The following is a 22,472-nucleotide window of genomic DNA, read 5'->3' on the forward strand; positions in this document are numbered from 1 at the left end:
TGAGAGGCCAGCTGACTCTCATACAGACCAGGGAGGCCGAACGGAACCTTCTCTGCTTGCGCCAAAAATACTACATCAAAGCGAATAAAGCTGATCACCTCCTAGCTAGGTTACTGAGAAGGGAGGAGCGGGACAAAACTATACTGAGAATTAGGGGGGGAAGGAGGGGTAGTACACACCAGCAATCCAGAGATAGTAAGGGAATTTCACTGGTACTATTCCACTCTTTACTCCTCAAACAATTCAGACTCAAACTAACAAAGGCTATACCTAGATAAACTGACCCTTACGTCCCTGTCGCAGGGAGAGCGAGAACGATTGGAAGGTGATATAACTACAGATGAAGTTAGGAAAGCAATCTCTTCCCTCTCCCTGAATAAAGCTCCTGGCCCAGACGGCTTTGTAGCTGAATTTTATAAACGCCATAAAGAATTCCTAATACCCCACCTCACCTCACCAATTTATTTAATCATATTGGCTCCGCGGGGGTCTTGCCAAGGTCCATGGAAGAGGCAAAGGTCATTCTTATACATAAAGAGGGTAAAGACCCGGAGGAGTGCGGCTCCTACCGTCCAATTGCGTTCATAAACGTGGACACGAAGATCCATACAAAGATTCTTGGCGACTAGGCTAGACTCCATCATTCCTAAACTAATAGCTTCCGATCAATCGGGATTCATCAAAGGCCAGCAGACAGTGGACAATGTCAGGAGGGTGACCGATCTATTTGAGAAAACCCAGCTGAAGAGGATCCCTGCCCTCATCTTAGCGGTCGACGCCGAAAAGGCTTTTGATCGAGTGGAATGGGTATTTCTCTTTGCTACTATGGCTAAAATGGGGTTCGGCCCAAAATACCTTGCGCGGGAGGGGTGCTATTTATCGGTCCCCGACTCTCCGGCTCGCTATCAATGGTCAGATATCATCCCCGGTGAGAGTGGAGAGGGACACAAAACAGGGTTGTCCACTTTCCCCTTTGCTATACGCGCTCCATCTGGAACCGTTCCTGGAGGCTATAAGATTGACCGAGTCCATAAGAGGTATTCCTTTTGGGGGGCGCCCTCAAAAGTGGCTGCTTTTGCAGACGACATGCTTCTCACATTGGCCCATCCTGAGACATCCCTCCCAGCGACATGCGAGGAACTAGACAGCTTTGGCCAAGTGGCCTGAAAGTAAATACTAACAAATCAGACATCCTTAAGTCTCAACTTGCAAGCGTCCTCTGAACAGCACATCAAAGGCACGTATGCCTTCAAGTGGCCAAACACACACATAAAATACCTGGGAGTCCTCCTCACCAAAAACATAGGTGAACTATACCAGGCAAACTATCCACCCCTTCTTCAGAAGCTTAAATTGAAATTGGTCGATTGGGGCCCTCTATGTATCTCATGGTTGGGGCGGATCAACGCCCTTAAAATGAAGGTCTTGCCACAACTTCTATACCATTTTGCGGCCCTTCCAGTGGAGGTCCCACGCCCCTTTTTCAAAGCCTTGCAGAAAGCCACAACCCGCTTCATCTGGAAATTCAAGCGCCCCAGAATAGCGGCAGCTCTTATGAAAACACCTGCCTCACGGGGCGGCTTGGGAGAGCCTGACTTCCGAGCCTACTACTTAGCGGCTCAATTAAGAGTGCTCAGGGACTGGCAGAGAGACGATCGGGATAAACCATGGAGGGCTATGGATAGAGCAGTGGTAGCGGAACACTTGGAGGGAGTGTTGTGGAAACCGAGGTCGGATAGAGGCCCCCAAATATACATAAGTAAAATGACCTCAGCCACTGGGGAGGCATGGGACATGGCATCCTTGCAGGCGCATCTTACCTCCTGGCCTTCCCCCTTCACTCCCTTATTCAAGAACCCACAATTTACTCCAGGCTGCAAGATGGCATCATTCGTTGATTGGTGCTTAGGGGGCTGTCGGATGGTTCGAGATATGTTCACTGGGGGAAAAGGTCAAAGAGTTTGAACAATGCAAATTAGATTTTGGCCTGGAGGAAAAGCACAGGTACGAGTACATCCAACTGAGGCATTGGCTATCTCACCCCACCATGAAGCAGGCAGGCACGCGCCCACTAACCCCATTTGAAAAATATCTGGACACTCATACAGGGGATAAGGGCCTGATGGCGGATATATATAAATACATCAAAGAGGGGGAAACACCGCTATAGACAAGAAGGAGTGGCAATATTTATGGGCCCAGATACCAAAATTAACTAGGTCCCTCCAGATCCAAGAGACCTGGTTAAAGCTAGTGTTCCAGTGGCACCTCACACCGGTCAAGCTGAAAAAAATGTTTCCCCAGCCCACCCAAGATTGTTGGAGGGAATGTGGAGCAACGGGTACATGGGCTCACATTTGGTGGGAATGCCCGAAACTGACTAAATTTTGAAGCCATATTCAGCAGGCCATGGGGTGGGTCTTCGGGTTGAGGGGTGGTGGAAATAGGGGGCTCAGTAGGATAGGCCTAAACCGAGTTCTGCTTGACATTCCCTCGAAAGCTGACCGCAAGCTGTACGTTATAATGAGTATGTCTGCAGCAACGGTTTTGGCGCGACGGTGGAGAAAGAAGGATCCCCCACAAGAACACAAGTGAGTGGCAAAAGTCTGGTCAGTAATCGCCATGGAATGGCTATCATACTCAATACAAGGCCAACGCATGCAATTTTCAACCGATTGGACGTCCCTCAGGACATACCTAAAGGAGGGTGCGTGAAGAGCTTGGTGCCCCAGGGCGATGATACTATTGGGAATTATTGATCCCCCAAGAGGAAACAGAACTATGAATAAGTGGGACTAGCGGAGTCATTGCAGTATAATAATATTAAGACTCCTATAAACTATGGCTTAGTGAGGCCCTATGGACGTTCATCTCGGAGAGGAAAAACCAGCAGTGATACTCTGGAATCTGGGGGAGGGGACAGGGGGGGTAAGAGGAAGGGAGGGGCGGAGGGAGGGGTCATGTTGATTTTCTGCCGATTGCCTGTTTAACTACAAAATGTCAATAAAAACAAGTTGGAAAAAAAAAGAGATATGGAGGAAAGTAGACACCATAGGACAAGTTAAACACAGAACAGAGTTCCAAAAAACAGAGCCCATAAGAATGAATGAATGGAAAAAGGTTCCACTCATTCAGTGTATAAAAGAAAAAGGTCCAGAAGACCAGCAAAAAGTGCTGACGGTCACGCTAGGAGAGGGGATGAAGCATAAAAATGATAAATCTCACTAATAGTATGTGACAAAATATGTGATGTCGTCCCATCTCCCCGAGTGGGAGACCCTTGCCATGATGCCAGTGAGGTGGGGCTGCTACCCGATAGACCCTCTGGGGTGGTAGAAGGGCTTCCCCTTCTGGGATTCAGGGAGGAAATCATGGCTTAACGTGGTATAGTGCACCCTCACCCACCTTTCTTCCCTCACCTTCTTTTCCTTCCTCTGGTCCCATAAATTCCGCCATGAATTTTTGCTACATTAGTGGTTCCACTAGTACTGAGACAAGGAAGATCATGACTGACTCCACTAAACTATTCCCTCAGTATACTGAGGAGAGGAAGAAGCTCTGCACCAGAAAGAAGTCACAAGACCATCGCATTGAGCAGTCTAGCTTTTGTGTTTCATTGAACTTAAAAAAGGAAGAAGGACTAACACTGTCCGTCCCTCGCCCGAGGCAACGCAAACACTGTACAGATGGAATAGCTGAACCTGCATTTACTGACCAGGACGTGGGGGAAAGAGACGGTGTCCCTAGCTGCTTGTAAGAGAACTGATGACGGAAGGCTGGAAGAGGCCGAGGTTCCCAACATGGAAGAGCGCAGATGAAAATGGTCCAACAGGTACATGCAGCCGGGGCTCCCAGGAAGTGCTGGGGAGCCGCGTACTGCAATGAGCGAACAGGAAACAGCGTAGAAGAATCGTCTGAAAATGCAAGGAAGCCCAAGACCGAGGTGAGAGGCCGGGACCCATACAGAACTTCCGAGGGCAGCCCGGGGACCTGTCTGGGACCTGAGAAACCAATGTAAAGGGGTCTGGGACCTGAGTGAGAGAAACACAGAAACAGGGGTCTAGTACTCGTGAAACCAATGTGAAGGGTTTGAGGATCCGAGAAAGAGAAACCAATGTGAAGGGGTCTGTAACCCAAGGATAAGAAAGCATAACTACAAGGTCAGGGACCCTCTAGAGAAGAGAGTGTGTACTGGGAAGAATCAGTCAAGCATACCGAGGGGTCAAGGACCTCCAAAAAGCCCTCTTCATCGCAGTACCTTGCAAGGTTGAATACCAGGTGTATCCAACTGAGTCAATGGAGGGGCTCACCAAGGGTGTAATAAAAGCTAGGGCAAGGGATGCATTCCCCCTACTTTGTGGAACTGTAAATACAAGCCTGAGAAAGGCCAAAGGACAGGCACCAGTCCGCTTACATTGTGGAACTATAAACATAATCCTTAAAAAGGCCAGGGGAAGGGAGACATTTCCCCTACTTATAAACATGTGCATGTCCAGAAGAAAGGAGTAATTCTTCTGAACTCAGAAGAGACTGATCCAGTTTAGTTCATTTATAAGTGTAAGGGATAGAAGTAGGAATTGGACACAGAATGTCTGGAACAAAAAAATCCACTGTCCTGACAGCTCCTTAGTTTTTCTTGAGGCAGGGAAACACCTATTAGAGTTGGGGATAGTTAGGTTTCCTTCTTTACTTTGGTTTAAATAAGGGTAGTTGCCAAAAGCATGCCACTGTGTGGCAGTCTCCTCCTTCCACACCCTTACACTGTACTATACTAGCTTTGAGAACTAGCAGCATTACCCATAAAGAGGGATTGGGGACTGGGTCCCCCTGCACTAAAGTCATAGGGACTGGTCAGTGCACTCAAAAAAAGAGTTGCAGTGTTAAGTGAGGTTGAAATAAAACCGCACTCACCCAAAGATAAGTCGGGCACACCAAAAAAGCCCAAAATGATACGGGTATGGAGGGGTCTCAGAATGAGGCTGATATTAATAAAAACAGTCCTAAAGGCCTGCAATATCTTGCAGCTTTCTTAAGACCCAACAAGTATGCCACCAGCCAGTTAGAAGCACAGATTGCTGAGCAGGGGAACCTGCTTGGGGAAAAGACTACAGGATACCTGTGGTGCACCCTGCCATGGAAGTCTTAGGGGTTCCCAGAGAGCCCCATACACTGCAAGTGAGGCACTGGATGAGAATGAACTCGGTAAAATATTCTGAGAAATAGTCAGAGCAAGCAAAAATAGCCAGGTAACCAGGTTCCACTATAGGACTTAGTACCAAAAACTGGTCACTACACATAGCTGAAAAGTCTGTACTTGTCAACATTTCCATGGAATGACTATACAATGTATAAAATACACAAATGACCTGCTGGCAAATCTAAGCTTGTAGAGAAAGTCAATGAGGCACAGACTTGAAATTAAACATTTGCCAAAAGCATACTATTACCTTCCAGTGTTTGTTTTATCATCATCATCTTCTTCGTTGTCAGAAGCCAAGAAAGGGACAGCAGCAAGATCTTCATCATCTGCCCGGATTCGACCTAGCACACTCAGACCATGAATCTTGCAGTCAATTCCGGAGCTTCGACACTGTTTAATGGCCACCTCAATATACCTGTGGTACTACAAAACAAAAGCAAATGTTCAAGATGGCAGTGCCGTTAGTACCTACACACAGACACATATACAGAGAAGAGTTTAAGAAAGGGGTATCCTCATGAGTTAAACTGATTAGTTGGACCCATACAAACTAAAACGCCAGGAATGGCACACTGACAAGGAATTAAATGCAACGTTTTGCAAACTAAAGATGCATTCTTTTAAAGGCAGTCTTCGAACAAAGGAAAACAAAGGCTGTGCATTTACATCAGAAAATATGATAAGGTGGCACAATCTAATGAGGTACAGATGTGGCTGCATTTGAAAATTTTCTGGGAGTCTGAACTTTCTCATGATCATTCTTTATCATAACTGTGTCTACAACAAAAACCGTTTCCTACTGGGATGGATATTGTAAGGAAGGCATGGTATCAACAGTAAGACAGACAAGTGACCACAGTTCAAGGGCGTTTATTGAACTTCAAAAAGGGTTTGAAAATACGGCTATCTAATCCTAAATCTGCAGATGGGATCAAGCTACGACCATCAAATAATAACGCAGTCCTTGCGGTGTCTTGTCAAAATAAAAGGGCCTATACTAATAAACCTATTGCCAATCTTTACCTCTAAATACAACTAGTTTGGGAAACAGTGCTACGAAAAAGAAAGAAGTGTTCACAAAATTATATGTCAGGCTGTTGGCCTCCCTTACCCACGTTTTCAGCATGGGATAAGGCGGTAAACTCGAGTTTAGCACAGTCTCTGGCTTATCTAGCACCAGGATAAAGTTCAATCAACAATCATTAGCATCAGGGCCTTCCGTGCCAAAGTCTCTCTGCCTTTCAAAGTCTCTTCATTCAGAGTGCCTGATGCGACAAACAATACGTTATTTTCCTCTTTCAGATTATCACAAGTACTTAAATTCTTAGGCGATTCCCCCTTCGTCGGGCTCAGATTCCTTTTAACACAATGTTCCTAACTTTACACAAACTTGCCTTAACCAAATGTTTTTATCTGATCTCCCACCGCTGGGCTCGCACACCCTTCCAATACGATTTCATCAATGATAGAAGACTTTCGAATGTGCACAGGGTTTTTGCTTGACCCGTTGCAGGACCACTTTGATGTCACAATTCATTATCACTCTTCACATTTGCCACCTTTCAGCTGGATACCTAACAGACTTTCGAATGAGCACCCACATGGTGCCGGACCACTCTTACGACAGTATCGTAGAGGAGGTCCCAGATATGGCCTGCACTCCAGCCACCCATTTTGAAGTACCAGGAACGTACACACTGAGATATGTGACGTATGATGAGCAAGTAAACCAGCAGAGAGCCGCACTACGGCTCTGCCCAGTGCCCATCAGAAGAGTAATACCTGTTGAAGTGCCAATACCCAGGCAACCATGGGCAGTACGGTACCCATTGAGACAGCCGTACCAGCAGCTGACACGAAATGAAGACTACTTACAGACTGTCCCCGAAGAGACCCAAAGGGCCTTAAATGAAGGCGAATGGTGATGACAAGAGCTCGGACAGACTCACAGATGAAAGAAACGACAAACAAAAGGGTGATGAACAAAGACGAAATATTAGGAATGATGATGTAATGGACGTAGGAGAAGAGACGATGCTGAACTATAAAGAAACTTAACCATAAAGCAGGATGAAAATATGCAACTACCTAACACCTGTAAATAGGCTTGGAACGCAAGAAGCTAAGAAAACAGTGCGGCTTGCTATGCTTAGTAGAAGAATAGAGCGGCAAGTGCCAACTATATATCTACCTCAAATGAAGCACATTATGTAAGTGTGAATCCATTTTACAAAAGCAGAATTAAGCCCAGGTTAGTAGGGGTCAAGCAGCCCATATTCCAGCAAAAGCTAGAAGAAACAGTGGAATCTAAACATAGCAAGAATCAGCTCAGGCCTGGGAATTCGAGGTCAACCCAAGGAAGGGAGGAGAGCAGCAACTTCGAAGAATCGAAACTTAAGAGCATAGCAGCCTGCCCCTTGGAAATTGAGCTAAGGAGGCCCAGGAAGGTGGCGAGGCCGAAGGGGGAATCAAATACGCAAATAGAAGGAAAATATAGCAGATTCATGGTTCACTAACACGTGACCAGCCAGGCGCGAAGAGGTACCAACGTCTGATGTCACCCAAAACCAGAGGATGCCATAACTTTTCCTGATAAGAAGCTACAGTTTCAAGGTCAACCTCAGCCAACTAATTGACACATAGCCCTAAAAGTACTGTTTGATGGAAGGGAGGCAGGGTGAATCGTGGGGCACACTGCATCTGGGTGAACATTCTGTAAGCTGCTAATTAAAGTGGAATTTTCTGCCTAGGGGTGTAACTGACCCAATCACAATGGACCAAATAATCTAGGGTATTATAGATAGTAGAACCAATGAGACATATTTTTAGTGATGTCTGGCACGAGTGATGTAGAGGGATGGGCATAGACGCCCACCCGATAAGAGTTATCCAATACTCACACTCCGTTACCATATACAGATATAGCACCTATACTTAAGTTACCTTTTCTAACCAATATAATTGCATGACAAACTTTTGAGTGTTACACGTCAATGATGACAAATTTTTGCTATAACTATTGCTGTCTGAATGAAGATTTTGGAAGTTGAAGCGAGACGGGCGATCGCATCACTGTTGATTTCCATGTTTCCCCGTTTTTGTACTTATCATTAAACAGACTTCCCTTTGCCAAATTATTGAGTTGTCCTTTTTGATTGGTGTTGGAGTAAGAGAATACCGCACTCCATCCATCTCAAGGTGCATCTCGTCTTAAAGTACTCGAGGGTGAGCTCTGATCCTATGGGCCCGTCAGAGTTCACTCCACCCTCTTGTACACTTGGTAGCAGAGAGGATGGTTTTGACCATCAATTATTGATTCAAATAAGACACCCATTGACCGTCGACACGAAGAAACTCTAGGTTTTCAGCAATATCACAAGTCCATCGCCATTTGGCCGAGTAGACTGAAGCTTCCCGTGGACAATGATAGTTTAAATTGACCCAAAACTGCAGTGGGCCTGAAGGGACCCGTTTTAAAAACATAACCCTTCCATTCCTACGGGCAGCTGATCAGGTGAAAGACTCCTGAACCATTTCTCATAGTGTGGTTGCCATTTTTAAAAGTCCAGCGCACAGGTGTTTGCACCATACAACTAGAAAGCTTGTTAAGCTTGAGGCTCTTGTTGCCTTGCAGCAATTCCTTTATCATCCTCATTCCAGTAGTGGTTGTGGGAGTTGGAGCCTATTGATGTCACTTGATGCACAGCTTTTGGATAACTTCTCTCAATGATTCCACATGAAAGATCAGTTCCACATGAAGGGTTTTAGGGAGAATTCTCATTCTATGGCTAAATTCCCTTACCTAGTGAGTCCCCTAGCAGCTTTGCTGGATCTCTGGAGTTTATTTTTCCACTTGCTAAGAGTGTACCCTTTCTTTCCACTCTTACCTGTGTTTTGCCATGTGTATTTCATCTGTTCAGTGATTGGGGTCTCTGGAGTACACCACTTCAGTAGCCCCCTTCTTTTGTGTGTTACACAGCACCTTCAGTGCAGTGATAGAGGATTGTCTTTTAGACTTCCCACCAACTCCATTTCTGAGGCCGACTACTGTCCCCCAGAAAAAGGCAAAGTTGCCCTTAGCTTTACTTAGTCATTTAACTACAGATCCAATACACCCCATCTTACATGGAGTACTGGAAAGGGTTAATCCTTAGCCTTTTTTATCTGTACCTCCTAGAGCATTGTTTCGCTCTTTTAACATTTAGACTTAGCTGGTGGCAGTGGTATCTACCATAACTTTTCTACCGCGATTATACTATATGAATGGGGTATTGTGTTAGGCTATTATATTAGCCTCGAACTTAAACCCGCTCGACCAAATATTTTTTTTCCTTTTTGCTCCGGTTGGGTTTATTCGCCATTTCTTTTTGTTAAAGTCCTTCTTATGTTTTACTTTGCGCGGCAAACCAGTTTTGCCTGCTTTGTTCACTGTCTTTTGGCGGGCTTCTGCTCAGAAGCCCTCCTCTAGGTGCCTGGGAGTCCAAGTGGGCTGAATCTGAGGGAGGGGTGTAGTCACCCCCTGCACAGGGTATCCTAGGAAACCCAAGTCGCACTTTGCCATGATTGGCTGAGGTGGTTGTCTGGGCCGGACAACCCCCCTGCTTCGTGATTGACAGCCAGGCTGTGTGAATGGAGGATTTTCGCATAAAAGGCATATCTTGGTCTGAAAGTCAGAGAGTCGCCACTGGAACTACAAGGAACCGAAGAGAAGCGGAGAAGAAGTCGACTGCTGCAACTATCCCGTCCCGGTGAAGACCTGCTGCAGTCCTGAGCTATCCACCCTTCGACGACCAGAGAAGATCCAGTCTGGAGTCTTCTTCCCTTGTGTTAGGCAGAATCCTGTGCAGTGCCCTTAGGGACCACTACACACAATTAAGACTACAAGTGGCAATACAAGTTTTACCTTTGGTACAAGCCTGTACTACTTTGTCAAGAGTGGTAGCAGTGGCAGAGCAGCCAGGCGTATCTCAAGGGTATATGAGCAGTAGCAGAGATTACACAAAGGGACCACAATTACTGTGACTCAAACAAACACTGACTCAAGGTTTCAGGTACAAAAATATAAGTACATTTATTTTTAAACCATTTGTTATAAACACAACACTTCTATTAAACTTAAACACAAACCACACGTAAAATATATTACAAACCAATTCACTTTGTACAGTATGTCTCAAGGTAAGTACCCTGTGTTTGAATGAACCAGTGTTATGAACAAAACACGTTAAGTGAATAAGACTGCGATCACTTTTTGACAGTTCGGTCTACTAAATAAATGTGTATCCGTGACATGAAATGCTACCGGGGCAAAACACACTTAGCACCTGAGATACCCAGAGGGAGTTGGAGGCAAAAATCACAGGCAATATTTTGGTTAGGCAGACAGAATCGAGAAACACTCAGAGCCAAGAGTTCAAAAGTCAAAGGGCCGGAGCCAGGGTCAAGTGACACCGGGGACTGTTGCCGAAGATCACACAGTCACATAGTTCACGATTCAACGTAGCGAAGAGTACTTCGATATTGTCAATGTTCCTAAGCAAAAGTTATAAGAAGGAGGGAAGACAAGGGCAAGCCTTGGTAATGAAGAAAAGGGGTTCACCCAGTTTCCTCAAGCAGAACACAGTGCCTTATTCCAATGGTGCAGCTGGTGCCCTGGCAGTTGTTCCTGTTAGTTTCCTGCAGACCCACGATTCCAGGAGCTTTGATGTGAAGGAGGACGTATGAAGGGGTCTGCACCACACAGGGATGAAGCCGGCAGCAGCGACAACGAATAAAAGGTGCGCTCCTTAAAAACAGGAGAGGCTCTTCAAATGGTTATCCGGACCACTACAGCCGTGTGCAGTGATTTCGACCAAGGAAGAGGATCCTCTGGCTGTGGAAGATGAACTGGTTATCCCCACCAGGCTCAAGGGAAGAAGACTCCGGACTGGATCTTCTCTTAGTCGTTGAAGGGTTGATAGCTCAGGACTGCAGCAGGGCTTCACCGGGATGGGATAGTTGCAGCAGCCGTCGTTCTCTCCGCTTCTCTTCGGTTCCGTGTAGTTCCAGTGGCGACTCTCTGACTTCTAGCCCAAGAGACCTGCCTTTTATGCGCAAAACCCCCATTCACAGAGCCTGGCTGTCAATCACCCAGCAGGGGGGTTGTCCAGCCCGGACAACCACCTCACCCAAACACGGCAAAGTGCGACTTGGGTTTCCTAGGATACCCTGTGCAGGGGGTGACTACACCCCTCCCTCACATTCAGCCCACCTGGACACCCAGGCGCCTGGTGGAGGGCTTCTGAGCAGAAGCCCGCCAAAAGACGGTGAACAAAGAAGGCGAACCTAGTTTGCCGCGCAAAGGAAAACACAAGAAGGACTTTAACAAAAAGAAATGGTGAATATACCCAACCGGAGCCAAAAGAAAGACTATTTGGTCAAGCGGGTTTATGTTCAAGGCTAATATAATACCCAAGAACAATACCACGTTTATCTAATATAATCGCGTTAGAAAAGTTAGGCTAGATACCACTGCCACCAGACAAGTCTGAATGTTAAAAGAGCGAAACAATGCTTTAGGAAGTACAGATAAAAAGTGATACAAATTAACCCTTTCCAGTACTCCATGGAAGATGGGGTGTACTGGAACTGTGGCATATTGACTAAGTAAAGTTAATGGCAACTTTACCCTTTTCTGGGGGACTGTAGTCAGCCTCAGAAATGGAGTCGGGGGGAGTCTCAAAGGCAACCCTGTGCCACGGCACTGAAGGTGCTGGGTGACACACAAGGAGAAGGGGGCTACTGAAGTGGTGCACTTCAGAGTCCACAATCATAAAAACAGAGAAATACACATGGCAAAACATAGGTAAGAGTGGGGGAAAAGCTCATACTCTTACCAAGTGGAAAAAAACTCCAGAAGTCCAGCAAAGCTGCTGGGGGACTCACTAGGTGAGGGAAATTAGCCATAAATGAGAATTCTCCCTAACACCTTGAGCTTGGTGGGGATAACCAGCTCGTCTTCTACAGCCAGAGGATCCTCTTCGGGGTCGAAATCACTGCACACTGCTGTAGTGGTCCGGATAGCCATCTGAAGAGCCTCTCCTGTTTTTAAGGAGTGCACCTTTTATTCACCGTCTCTGCTGCCGGCTTCAGCCCGGTGTGGTGCAGACCCCTCCAGACGTCCTTCTTCGGATCGAAGCTCCAGGAACATAGGGTCTGCAGGAAACTACCAGGAACAACTGCCATGGCACCAGCCTCTTCCTTGAATAAGGTACTGTGTTCTGCTCGAGGAATTTGGGTGAATCCCTTTTCTTCGCCTCCAAGGCTTGCCCTTTTCTTGCCTCCTTCTTATAACTTTTGCTTCCTCTGTTGACAATATCTAAGTACTCCTGGCTACGCTGTATCGTGAACTATCCGACTGTGTGATCCTCGACAACAGGAACCCGGTTCCACTTGACACTGACTCCGGCCTATTGACTTTTGAATTTCTGTCTAAAAGTGTTCTCTGATTCTGTCTGCCTTGACAAAAGTATTGCCTAGGATTTTTGCCCCCAACTCTCTCTGGGTATCTCAGGTGCTAAGTGTGTTTTTGTCCTGGTAACATTTCTTACCGCAGATATGCTTTTGTTTAGTAAGACCGAACTGTCATTACTGTCAAAAAGTGATCGCACGTGTATTCCCGGGAACGTCTTTTGTTTCATAACATCGGTCTGCTAAAACACAGGAACTTACCTTGAGGTATACAGTCCAAAGTGAATTGGTTAGTTGTAGTGTATTTTATGTGTGGTTTCTGAATTAATAGAAGTGTTGTGTTTATAACAAATGGTTTAAAATTAAACGTACTTATTTTTTTTATACCTGAAACCTTGAGTCAGTGTTTGCTTGAGTCACAGTAATTGTGGTCCCTTTGTGTAATCTCTGCTACTGCTCATATACTCTTGAGATAAAGACACAAGTGCTGGGTTTAGGGTTACAGCCGGTCTGTCGGGCGACTCGTTCAACATTAACTAAGTGCAACAAATATATATATAATTGTAACTAAATCCAAACTGGGGACAGGAATCACCCCTCTGTTCCTCACATTCAATGATTGGTCGCAGATAACTGGACCGAAAGTAAGCCACAACAAATCCGTCAAAAATAGTAGAAAGAATATGCCAAAGCATACAAAAAGATCCAGGACATTGCGCCTTTATAAAGGTAAATGCAGATGTCTTTTATTCTCATCTGTTATAGGAAAATTGCCCTTCTAATTACACGTGTTTCGGCCCTTATCGGCCTTTTTCAAATTAGGGCTGGTGTAATCAAACCACACCGGGGGTCTTTGAATTCTCATTCAGAACAAAGAAAATCGTCACTCGTGTCGGCTTCCTCAGCGAAGCCGACGCGAGTGACGATTTTCCTTTCCAATTTGGACAACAATGGGCTTTGACCCAATACACTTGTTCTGAATGAGAAGTCAAAGACTCCATCTTCAGATTTTGTAGAGCACGTAAAGTGGCAGTATGAACCAAGAAGAGACACAAAGGACTGAGGGAGGGTTCGCATGTGATTCCATGCCAGACCCATGCTTGAGAACAGGAGTTACAGATAAGCAACTTGTTCATTCTCCAGCATGTGGTCTGGCATTGAATCACATGCCCATGAATACGATTACATAGCAGTACATATAGACAACCATAGTAGGTGGCAAGCTCAACAGAAGCAATATACTTTCCCCTGGAACAGACTCACCTCAAAACTAACAGGTTGCTTAGCACGGCCTGGCCTCCCGGGACTACCCCCTGGAATCCCCGTCGATGCAGTAGAAAGTCGTGAAGGTGCGGGTCGACCTCCATGTAGCAGGAGTGCAGATGTTGAGTTGGGGAACATCAGAGAGAAACACTGTTGTTGCTGCGATTGCTCTGGTGGAATGAGCTCTCAGCTGGCCTGAAAGAGGCCTGTTATGCAGACGATGACAGGGCATGATGAAGCCGGACATCCACATGGATATGGAAGCCTTAGACAGGGCCTTCCATTGATTCACAGGTTCAAAATTCACAAAAAATTGAGATGTCTTGCGAAAGTCCTTTGTACGTGCCACATGAAACTTCAAGGCAAGAGCAACGTTTAGCGAATGCAATGTCCTTTCTGCCAGCGTAGCAGGATTCAGGAAGAAGACTGGCAAAACCAAATGCTAATCGAGATGGAATTCTGAAGGAACCTTCGGCATAAAGGTGGGGTGGGTCCGCAGCACCACCCTCGTAGCGTGGAAACAAGTACGGCTGCTTACAAGAGAGGGCCTGGATTTCCCGGACCTGCCTGGCCGAGGTGATAGCCACCAAAAAAGCCATCTTCTATGAGAGAAACTTCAAAAGGGCGGTAGCCAGACGGACGGGACAACCGACAGATGGAGCAGGTCCAGGTAGCAGATCTGTCAGGGCCACACCTGCTCGATGAGTATCATCGAGCAATGACACCGAGTGTGTTCATCACACATAGTAGGAGAAAAATTAGAGGGAAGGCATACAGGGAGAGGACCTCCCATGTGAACAAGAAGGCATCCCCTAGCCTCCCCCGGCTGTGGGAACCTGCTGGCAAAGCTCTGGCACTTGGAAGTTGGTCGCTGTCGCGAAGAGGTAAATTTGGTGCCGGGTGCACTTGATGAAGAGACTAGATACTTGCACTTGCTGAAGCTCCCATTCGTGGCAGCAACGCAGCTCCCTGCTGAGTGAGTATACAATGGTGTTCTTGATGCCTACCAGGTGAAAGGGTAGGAGCAACATGCCCTGAAGAATGGAACAGAGCCTGGGCCTCCCAGGAAAGCATGGGGGGGCACACTGCGCCCTGCTTTTGGATGTAGAACAAGGTGGTGGTGTTGTCTGTGAAGATGCGCACCACTTTCCCATTCAGCTCTGGTAGGAATGACTTGAGGGAGTTCCAGGACGTTGATGTGCAGGTCCTTTTCTCCTGGAAGCCAAAGGCCCCTGGCGTGGACTGTCCAGTGTGGGCACCCCACCCTTCCAGGGAGGCCTCTATTGTAACTGTGGCCTTGAATGGAAGAATCTGGAAAGAAGTCCCCTTCGTGAGATGTGGGCATGCCCCCGCTATTGAAGAGCTCGATTGAACTCTTGGATGAGGACGACCTTGTCCAACTGCCCGTGATCTGCAGCCACCATGCATCCAGAAACTCTGGTTGAGGTCTCCTCAGAAGTCTGCATAGCAGGATGAGGTGAACGCAGGAGAACATAATTGCCAGCAAACACTCAATCTCGCACTGTTGCGTTGTGTGCTGACGACAGGCGCTGCACTTTCTCCAGGGTGGCCATCACCCTCACCTCCGAGGAAGTCACCAAGTATTTGACCGTGTTGGGGTAGCCAACCAGGCCCAGAACGTTGTGCAATGGCTCTATGCAGATCTCCAGATAGTTGATGGAGAATCTGAGATCCACCAGAAGACGAATGGTCTCTGCAGTGTGTTGGACTGCAAGCAAGGGAGCGGGAGCGGATCAGCCAGTCATCTAGATAAGGGTAGACGTGGATCCCCTTGAGGTGCAGATGTGTTGCCACTGGAGCAAAACATTTTGTAAACACTCTTGTTAGGGAGAATTCTCTCTTTAGGCTGAATTTCCTAACCTAGTGAGTCCCCACCAGCTTTGCTGGATTTCTGGAGTTTGTTTTTTCCTCCTGCCAAGAGTGAGACTCTTTCTCCCACTCTTGGACATGATTTATGGTATTCCTTTGACTGGTAATGTGTTTTATGGGCTATGGGGTCCTTTACTCCATAGGGTCTCATGTGTTTTTACTATGCTTGTTACACAGCACCCTCCGTGCAGTAACACAGGGGTGTCATAGTGACACCCCACCATAGACTCCATACCCTGGGACTGACTACTGTCTCCCAGGGCATGTAAAGTCACCATTGGCTTTACTGGTCCCAAATTATTAACAGAAACCAGTACAAACCATCATATTGTGGACGTACTGGTTGGGGCAATTCGATTGCCCCGGGGTCTGTTAGGCGAGGGGGCACGTCTCCATCCCCCCTTATCGAGTTTTGGCTGGTGGCAGTGGAAACTACTTGTTATATTCGACCGCAAATATTTTCCTATGGGATTTTCCCATTGTTCGAGGCTACCAACTTTAATTATTTAATTCTCATAGCCTCGAACATACCGCCGGTTTATTTAATTAATATTAATTCGCCGGTTGGTATTTTTTGCAAGGTCTCGATTCTAAAATGGCGTTTGTGTTCTCTTCTGTGACTCCAACCCAAGTCAAGCCCTTTGTTCCACTTTTTGGCAGGCTTCTCCACAGAAGCCTCCAAAAGTGGTGCCACTCTGTCTGGGTACCACAGGGGGTGTGGTGGGGGTTTAGGCACCCTGGACTGAGTTACCTTGGTAACTCAAGTCACACTCTTGTGTGATTGGCCCAAGTGGTGAGCAGGCCGGCTCACCACTTAGCATGTTTGATTGACAGCTAGGCTGAGTGAATGGGGGTATGCTGCATAAAAGCGGGGCTTTGGGAACTGGAACTTCAGAAGTCGCCACAGGACCTGAGAATCCGACGAGGGAGAAGCTGAGCCGACCTACCACGACACCACCAGTGGAGCCCTGTGGAACCGACTCGCCACTTCCCGACGACAGAGAAGATCACCCGGCTGGAGAGGCTTCTTCCCCTGACTGGTGGGCACAACCAGTTTTACCTTCTTTCTTCGCACCCCAGACCGGTTTGTGGTCGAACTGCCCATGCCAAGCACCCCGGCGGCCAGATAGCCACTCACCACTGAACCGCGAATCAACAGACCGCTCCTTGTACCTGAGAAACTCTGCGGCTGGTTTCTTCCCTGGCAGTGCAACGGACTCCTGTCTTCCTCCACGACGAGATCCTCTCTTCCCCCGGACGCAGCATCGACTTGCATCCGCTGCCAGGAACAACTGCCCCCGCTGGAGTGTTCTCACCACTTTAAGGTACCGTGTCCGTCAGGCCTCCCTTTCTAAAGATTACTACAAGGTAATAATAACCCCTTAACCTTCTGAACTGGGCTGGCCGCCTTGACCCTCTAACTGGTCCCTTTCTTTGGTCCAACTCCTTTTTGAACCATTACAAGACTTTTGTGCACTGCAACCGTGTGACCTTGGACACATTTCGTTTGATCCTCTTAAAGTGGATCCTGCCTATTGAACTCTAACTTCACGGTTTTTCTTTGCCTTCCTCTTGTATTATGTTCTTGTAAAATCGTTGGGATGTGTTTCAATCTATTCTCTGCTTTTCTCTCCCTTTTCAAAACGAATTATTAGAGTGCCATCTACGTTAAGCGCTCACCGCTGTCTGAAAATAAGTGGGGCTTTACTTAAGACTTGTCTAATATTCTTTTAAGGGAGTGTATATCTTTTAGTGACCGTGTTTTTGAATTGCTTACTATTAGTGCCTGTGTGTTTTTCTAGATGTGGTTTTAAATAAATAATTATATCTCTTTTACACCAAGCTCTGGTCAGTGTTTACTTGTTCTATTGTGTTCTCTTGACCTATTGTGAATGCTCTGTATACTGCCTAACTCTTCTTGAAGGAAGTCTGACTGCTCAGCCACAGCTACCAGGTGAATCTGTGTGGTACAGACTGCTACCAAGTGGGTTTACTGCCAAACACCTGTAGTCTTAAATCTTTTGCAGTGGTCCCAGAGGAAACTGCACAGGTTTCTGCCTAACAACTCTCTGCACTGATTTCAGGCCAAAGGGCAGGGCCTTGAACTGATGGTACTGTCCCTGGACCACGAGACACAGGAACTTCCGATGTATTGCCTGAATGGGTACATGAAAATAAGCATCCTCCAGGTCAAGGATGCCAGGAAATCCCCTTCCTCCAGCTGGCCGAGCATGTGCAGCAACATGACCAGCCAGAACTTTTGGGATTTCAGGTACTTGTTGAGGCGCCTTAAGTCTAGGATTGGCCACCACCCTCCTTACTTCTTCCATACCAAAAAGTATATGGAGTACACTCTGGAGCCCCGCAGGTGCTTGGGGACAGGCTCTATTGCGCCCATTCTTAACATGGCCTGAACCACCTGTGGCAGCTGCGCTGCGAGTAGTTCTTGACATGCTACATGAGGAATGCAAAGACACCTGTGTTGGGATTCCAAGGCGAACCTCCGATTGAAAACATCCAGCACCCATTTGTCTGTGGTGATGGTCTTTTACCTGTCGACTAAGTTCGCTAGCCGGCGGCCCACTGGGGAGCGAAAGTGGGGGCCCGGATCCAAGGACATTCAGGCCGGTTTCAGCAGCTTTATTCTGGCCTGTGGACGAGTCAACGCTGCCCCCCCCACTGCTTAAAGCTTTTGAGAGCCCCCAGTCGGCCTCCTAGGTGGTATAACAGGAGGGCTGGCGATAGGGTGCAGAGTATCCACAATAGAATCTTCCCGATTTCCCTCTTGAGGAACGAAAGGACGATCTTCTCTGCCTCAGCGTCTCCTGGGACCGTGCAGTCTCTGTGTCAGTCTTGATCAAGTCCGCTGCCTTCCCAAACAAACTGTTCCCATCGAAAGGCATCTTGGACTGCACATCCGCCGTGAAGTCTGTACTCTTTAGCCAACCTTGGGGTCGAAGGGATAAACTGTTGCTCATCTAGTGGAAGTCTGAGTCTGCAATATCCAGAGCCACCGTGATGGCATGGTCCAAGGCCACCTTGCCCTCTTGGAATAGGGCCAGGGCATCAGCTTTCTTGTCCTCTGGCTGGAAGTCCAGGATCAGGCAGAGCTTGTACCAGAGCTCCCAATCATACTGGGATAGGATGGCAAGGGTGTTGGCGGCCTTGATGTTGGAAGCTGGAGTGTAAATGATGCGCTTCCCTGTCGCATCCAGCTGCTTCCCTTCCCGGTCCTCGGACATCATAGACGAGGAAGATAGGTTCGCCGAGCACTTCCTGGAGGCGTCAGACACTACAGAGTCTGGAGAAGGCTGCGATCCTAAGGCACCTGGGGGCCCGAGTCTGGCACCCTATATTTCGTCTCCAGTCTCTCTCTTTTGGAAGGGGCGGTATTCAGCGTCTTCAATAGCTCCAGCCCTTCCTCCCAAACATCATCCAGCAGCAGAATGGACCTGACAGTCTTTTGTGAGGACTCCCAGTGATGAAAAAGGAAGTCCTCCTTTTCCTCCGGGACCAAACTGAACAGAACTGAGGACCTCAACAGCTATGAAAGGAGCCCACCTCGTCAGGTAGGCGAAGCCCTGGCGGGTTCATCAATGTCCAGAGGCTCACATCAGCTGGTACATAGTCATCGTAATCGGTATGGGTTGATGCCGTGACTGTGCAGCTCTGTGTAGGCAGCTCCGTTACCAGGGTCAATGGTCTATGGGGCGGTGCTGGAGGAGGTATTGCTGGGCGGCATTTCGGTTCTGCTGGGCTAGGAGGCCGCCTTGGCAGGATTTGACTGCCTTGACCTTGTTGAACTCTTCCCAGGGGGACTCCTCACTGGAGGTCTCAGAGGGCTGACCTGCCCAGGAACTGGAGCAGTGGGTAACCTCTGCTGTATATCCAAAACCAAGGTGTGGAGGGGTCGTCAAAATGTCCAAAGACATGTCCCTCGGGCTGACTGAGGCGTGACCTGGATTGCAGGTGCCGGCTCTGGGCTGAAAAGTGGGCCAAAAGGCAGCTCCAGCTCCCCTCTCAGTGATCCCTGCTGGGATATGGGTCTGAGACCTCCCTTATGGTCCGAATAGTAACCCTTGGGCAGGTGGTGGTCATCTGAGCTGGTATAGAACCCTGCAGGCTTGTCTGGGGCACCTTCCACAACCTTGGGAGAAAAGCCATAGGAAGAAGAAGCTGCCTCAATCTGCCTTAATCCTTATGGAAGGAGGCGATGATGGTAGCCTGTTCATGCACAGGCACATCCTCAGGAGTCGTGGGAGCAGTCATCAGTGGGGGTGGAGGTAAAGACACCCGTGGCATAGCCATTGTTTTCATTACGGACACCATGGTCGTAATGGACCCTTCTGTTGCCAAAGTAACAATGGTTGTGGACATTGTCGACGGGGCCATCGATGGGATGGCAGCCGCTTTTGTCGTTTACAGAGTGGTCGTCGATGGGGCCACTGTCGATGAAACCGAGACCTTGGTGGACGAAGTGGCCAAAGACAAAGTATTGGCCAATGGAGCCATTGTTGACTGGGTTGTGGGGCTCTCCTTCACACCCTTGTCCTTAGAAGAGGAACAGTGCTACGAAGGGGTCAGGGACTTCCTCACGGAAGGTACCCCCCACCCACAAGAATGGTCACCATGGACAGGGATGGAGATAGGCAACAGGTCCATCCCAAACTGGGTCCCGCAGCTGCAGGGACCCTAGCGAGATCTTCAGCATGCTGTTTGGCCTTCTTTTGGATCTTCTGGCCTGAGGCATCCTCAAAAGATCTAGACCTCTTCTCAGAGGAAGCACGCTCGTGGGACTGGCTGGTCCTGGGTGAGGCATGGCTGTGACTGGAGGCTGAGTCAGAGGACCCCCCCCCCTCGTCTTGAGCCACGTTGCTAACTTGTGGTAACGGTCCGTCCTGGTCTGCGACGTGAAACTGCAGAAAATCATGCATCCCTCCTCATCATCATCCGGATGCAGGCAATGTAGGCACTTGAGGAGATGTTCCGAAGCCTGCACTTGGCACAGAGCTTGAAGAAACTCCCCTTCTCTTCCAACATCGTCAAGGTGCGAACGAACTAGGGCCAAGTCTGGGCTTTGAAAAACTTCAAAGAGAAGATTCGCTATGGAAGCTGATCTTCGCCGAAAACGGGTCCCACACATGCCGGTAGTCGAGCGACGGTTGGAGATGGAACAACCTCTGTCAAGAAAGACTAATGTTGTAGAAAAAACTTTAAATATCAAACAAGGCCTAAAGAGCGATATGATATGATATGGCATTTATAACGCACCTATACACAAGTGTTGCAAGGCGTGATGAGGCAAGTTAGGAGAACAGAGGGAAGACCGAGACAACGATCTTACTATGCCAAGTGACATTGAGATCGCGCAAGTGCAGAGGAGGGTAAGAAGGGGAAAAGTGCGAGGGTGGAAGGGAAGTGCGCGGTACACAGGATAAACAGAAAATAAATAATAAAAACAATAAAGAAGAAGTGCGGCCAGCTGGTGGCAGGTGCAAGGTTAAGTGCAGACATCCAGTGTCAAGTGCTGGCAGGGGGCTGTAGGGATAAAGAAACAGACCCAGAGTGCAAGGGTTGCCAGGGGGGGGCACTGCAAGTGTGCACTGGCAGGGGGGGGGGATCCTGGTCCCAAGAACAGAGGGTAACCAGGTGACCAGTGGAGTTCAGCAGGGGAGAGGAGGAGAGAAAGCAGAAGCACAGAGGAAGTTCTTGAGGTGCTTCTGTAACCGGAGATGGTTCTCCTCAATTACCAGAGAGGCAGGGAGGCTGTTTCAGATGGAGGCCCCAGCCGAAGAAAGATCTACCACCAACTTGGTGCTTGGAGAAGCGACTGACCCCGAGGGAGTTGGAGGCAGATGAGCGAAGAGCTTGAGAAGGAAGATATTTAGGAAAAGAGAGTTGAAGGTATTGAGGCCCCAGAAGGCTTTGTGGACAACGCAAAGGGTTGTGAACTTAATCCTCGCAGTTACTGGGAGCCAGTGCAGAGATTTAAGTCCCTGTGAGATACTATCCCTGGGCTTGAGGCCAAGGACAAGTCTTGCAGTCCTGTACTGGATGAGTTGCAGAGGGCGGAGAGTAGAGGCAGGCAGATTTAGAAAGAGGCTTTTACAGTAGTCCAGCCTAGAGAGAACCAGAGCTCTGGAGACGGTGAGCTTCTGGGGGAAGGAGAGGAATCAAGGTTGGAGAGCAGGTCTTAACGGATGATCAGAAGAGCAGTTTCCGTGCTCCTGGCAGCTCTGAAGCCAGACTGATGCTCAGAGACAACCAACAGATTCAATGTGAAGATTAAGCTAGGAGATAGCCAGCTTTTCCAGGAGTTTGCCCAGGAAAGGAGTGATGGAGATTGGGCGATAGTTAGCCGGGCAGGACGGGTCGGCAGAGGGTTTCTTAAGAAGAGGGTGTACACGGGAGTGCTTCAGGGGGGAAGGGAAGACTCCAGTGGCAAAGGAGTGTTTGCAGAAGTCAGCCAGAGTAGGAGCCAGGGTGTCAATGCGGTCCTTGATGGTTTTGGAGGAACAGGGGTGAACCTGTTTTGACAAGACTTTCATAGATCAGACTTGTCTAGAAACCTTGTCTGGGGAGAACAGGGGAAAGGCAGAGAAGGAGGGAGGAGAGGTGGCCAAAGGAGGGCCACAGGAAGAGCACGGCGTAGAGGGAGGAGGGGGTGAGG

The 22,472-nt window shown here is 48.1% G+C and overlaps 1 protein-coding gene across 4 annotated transcripts in view; it reads right to left on the reverse strand.

Annotated features, from left to right (window-relative positions):
* The window catches only part of HERC2 (HECT and RLD domain containing E3 ubiquitin protein ligase 2), a 2,956,340-nt gene that overhangs the window by 1,241,291 nt on the left and 1,692,577 nt on the right, over nucleotides 1-22,472 (reverse strand). For all 4 annotated transcript variants that reach the window (XM_069636605.1, XM_069636607.1, XM_069636603.1 and 1 more), the window contains exon 56: nucleotides 5,448-5,623. In XM_069636605.1, coding sequence (XP_069492706.1) covers nucleotides 5,448-5,623 — 176 coding nt within the window. The remainder of the gene's footprint in view (nucleotides 1-5,447; nucleotides 5,624-22,472) is intronic.

The sequence above is a fragment of the Ambystoma mexicanum genome, chromosome 7p (genome assembly GCF_040938575.1).
Source record: "Ambystoma mexicanum isolate Mex_15411 chromosome 7p, UKY_AmexF1_1, whole genome shotgun sequence".
Lineage (NCBI taxonomy): Eukaryota > Metazoa > Chordata > Amphibia > Caudata > Ambystomatidae > Ambystoma > Ambystoma mexicanum.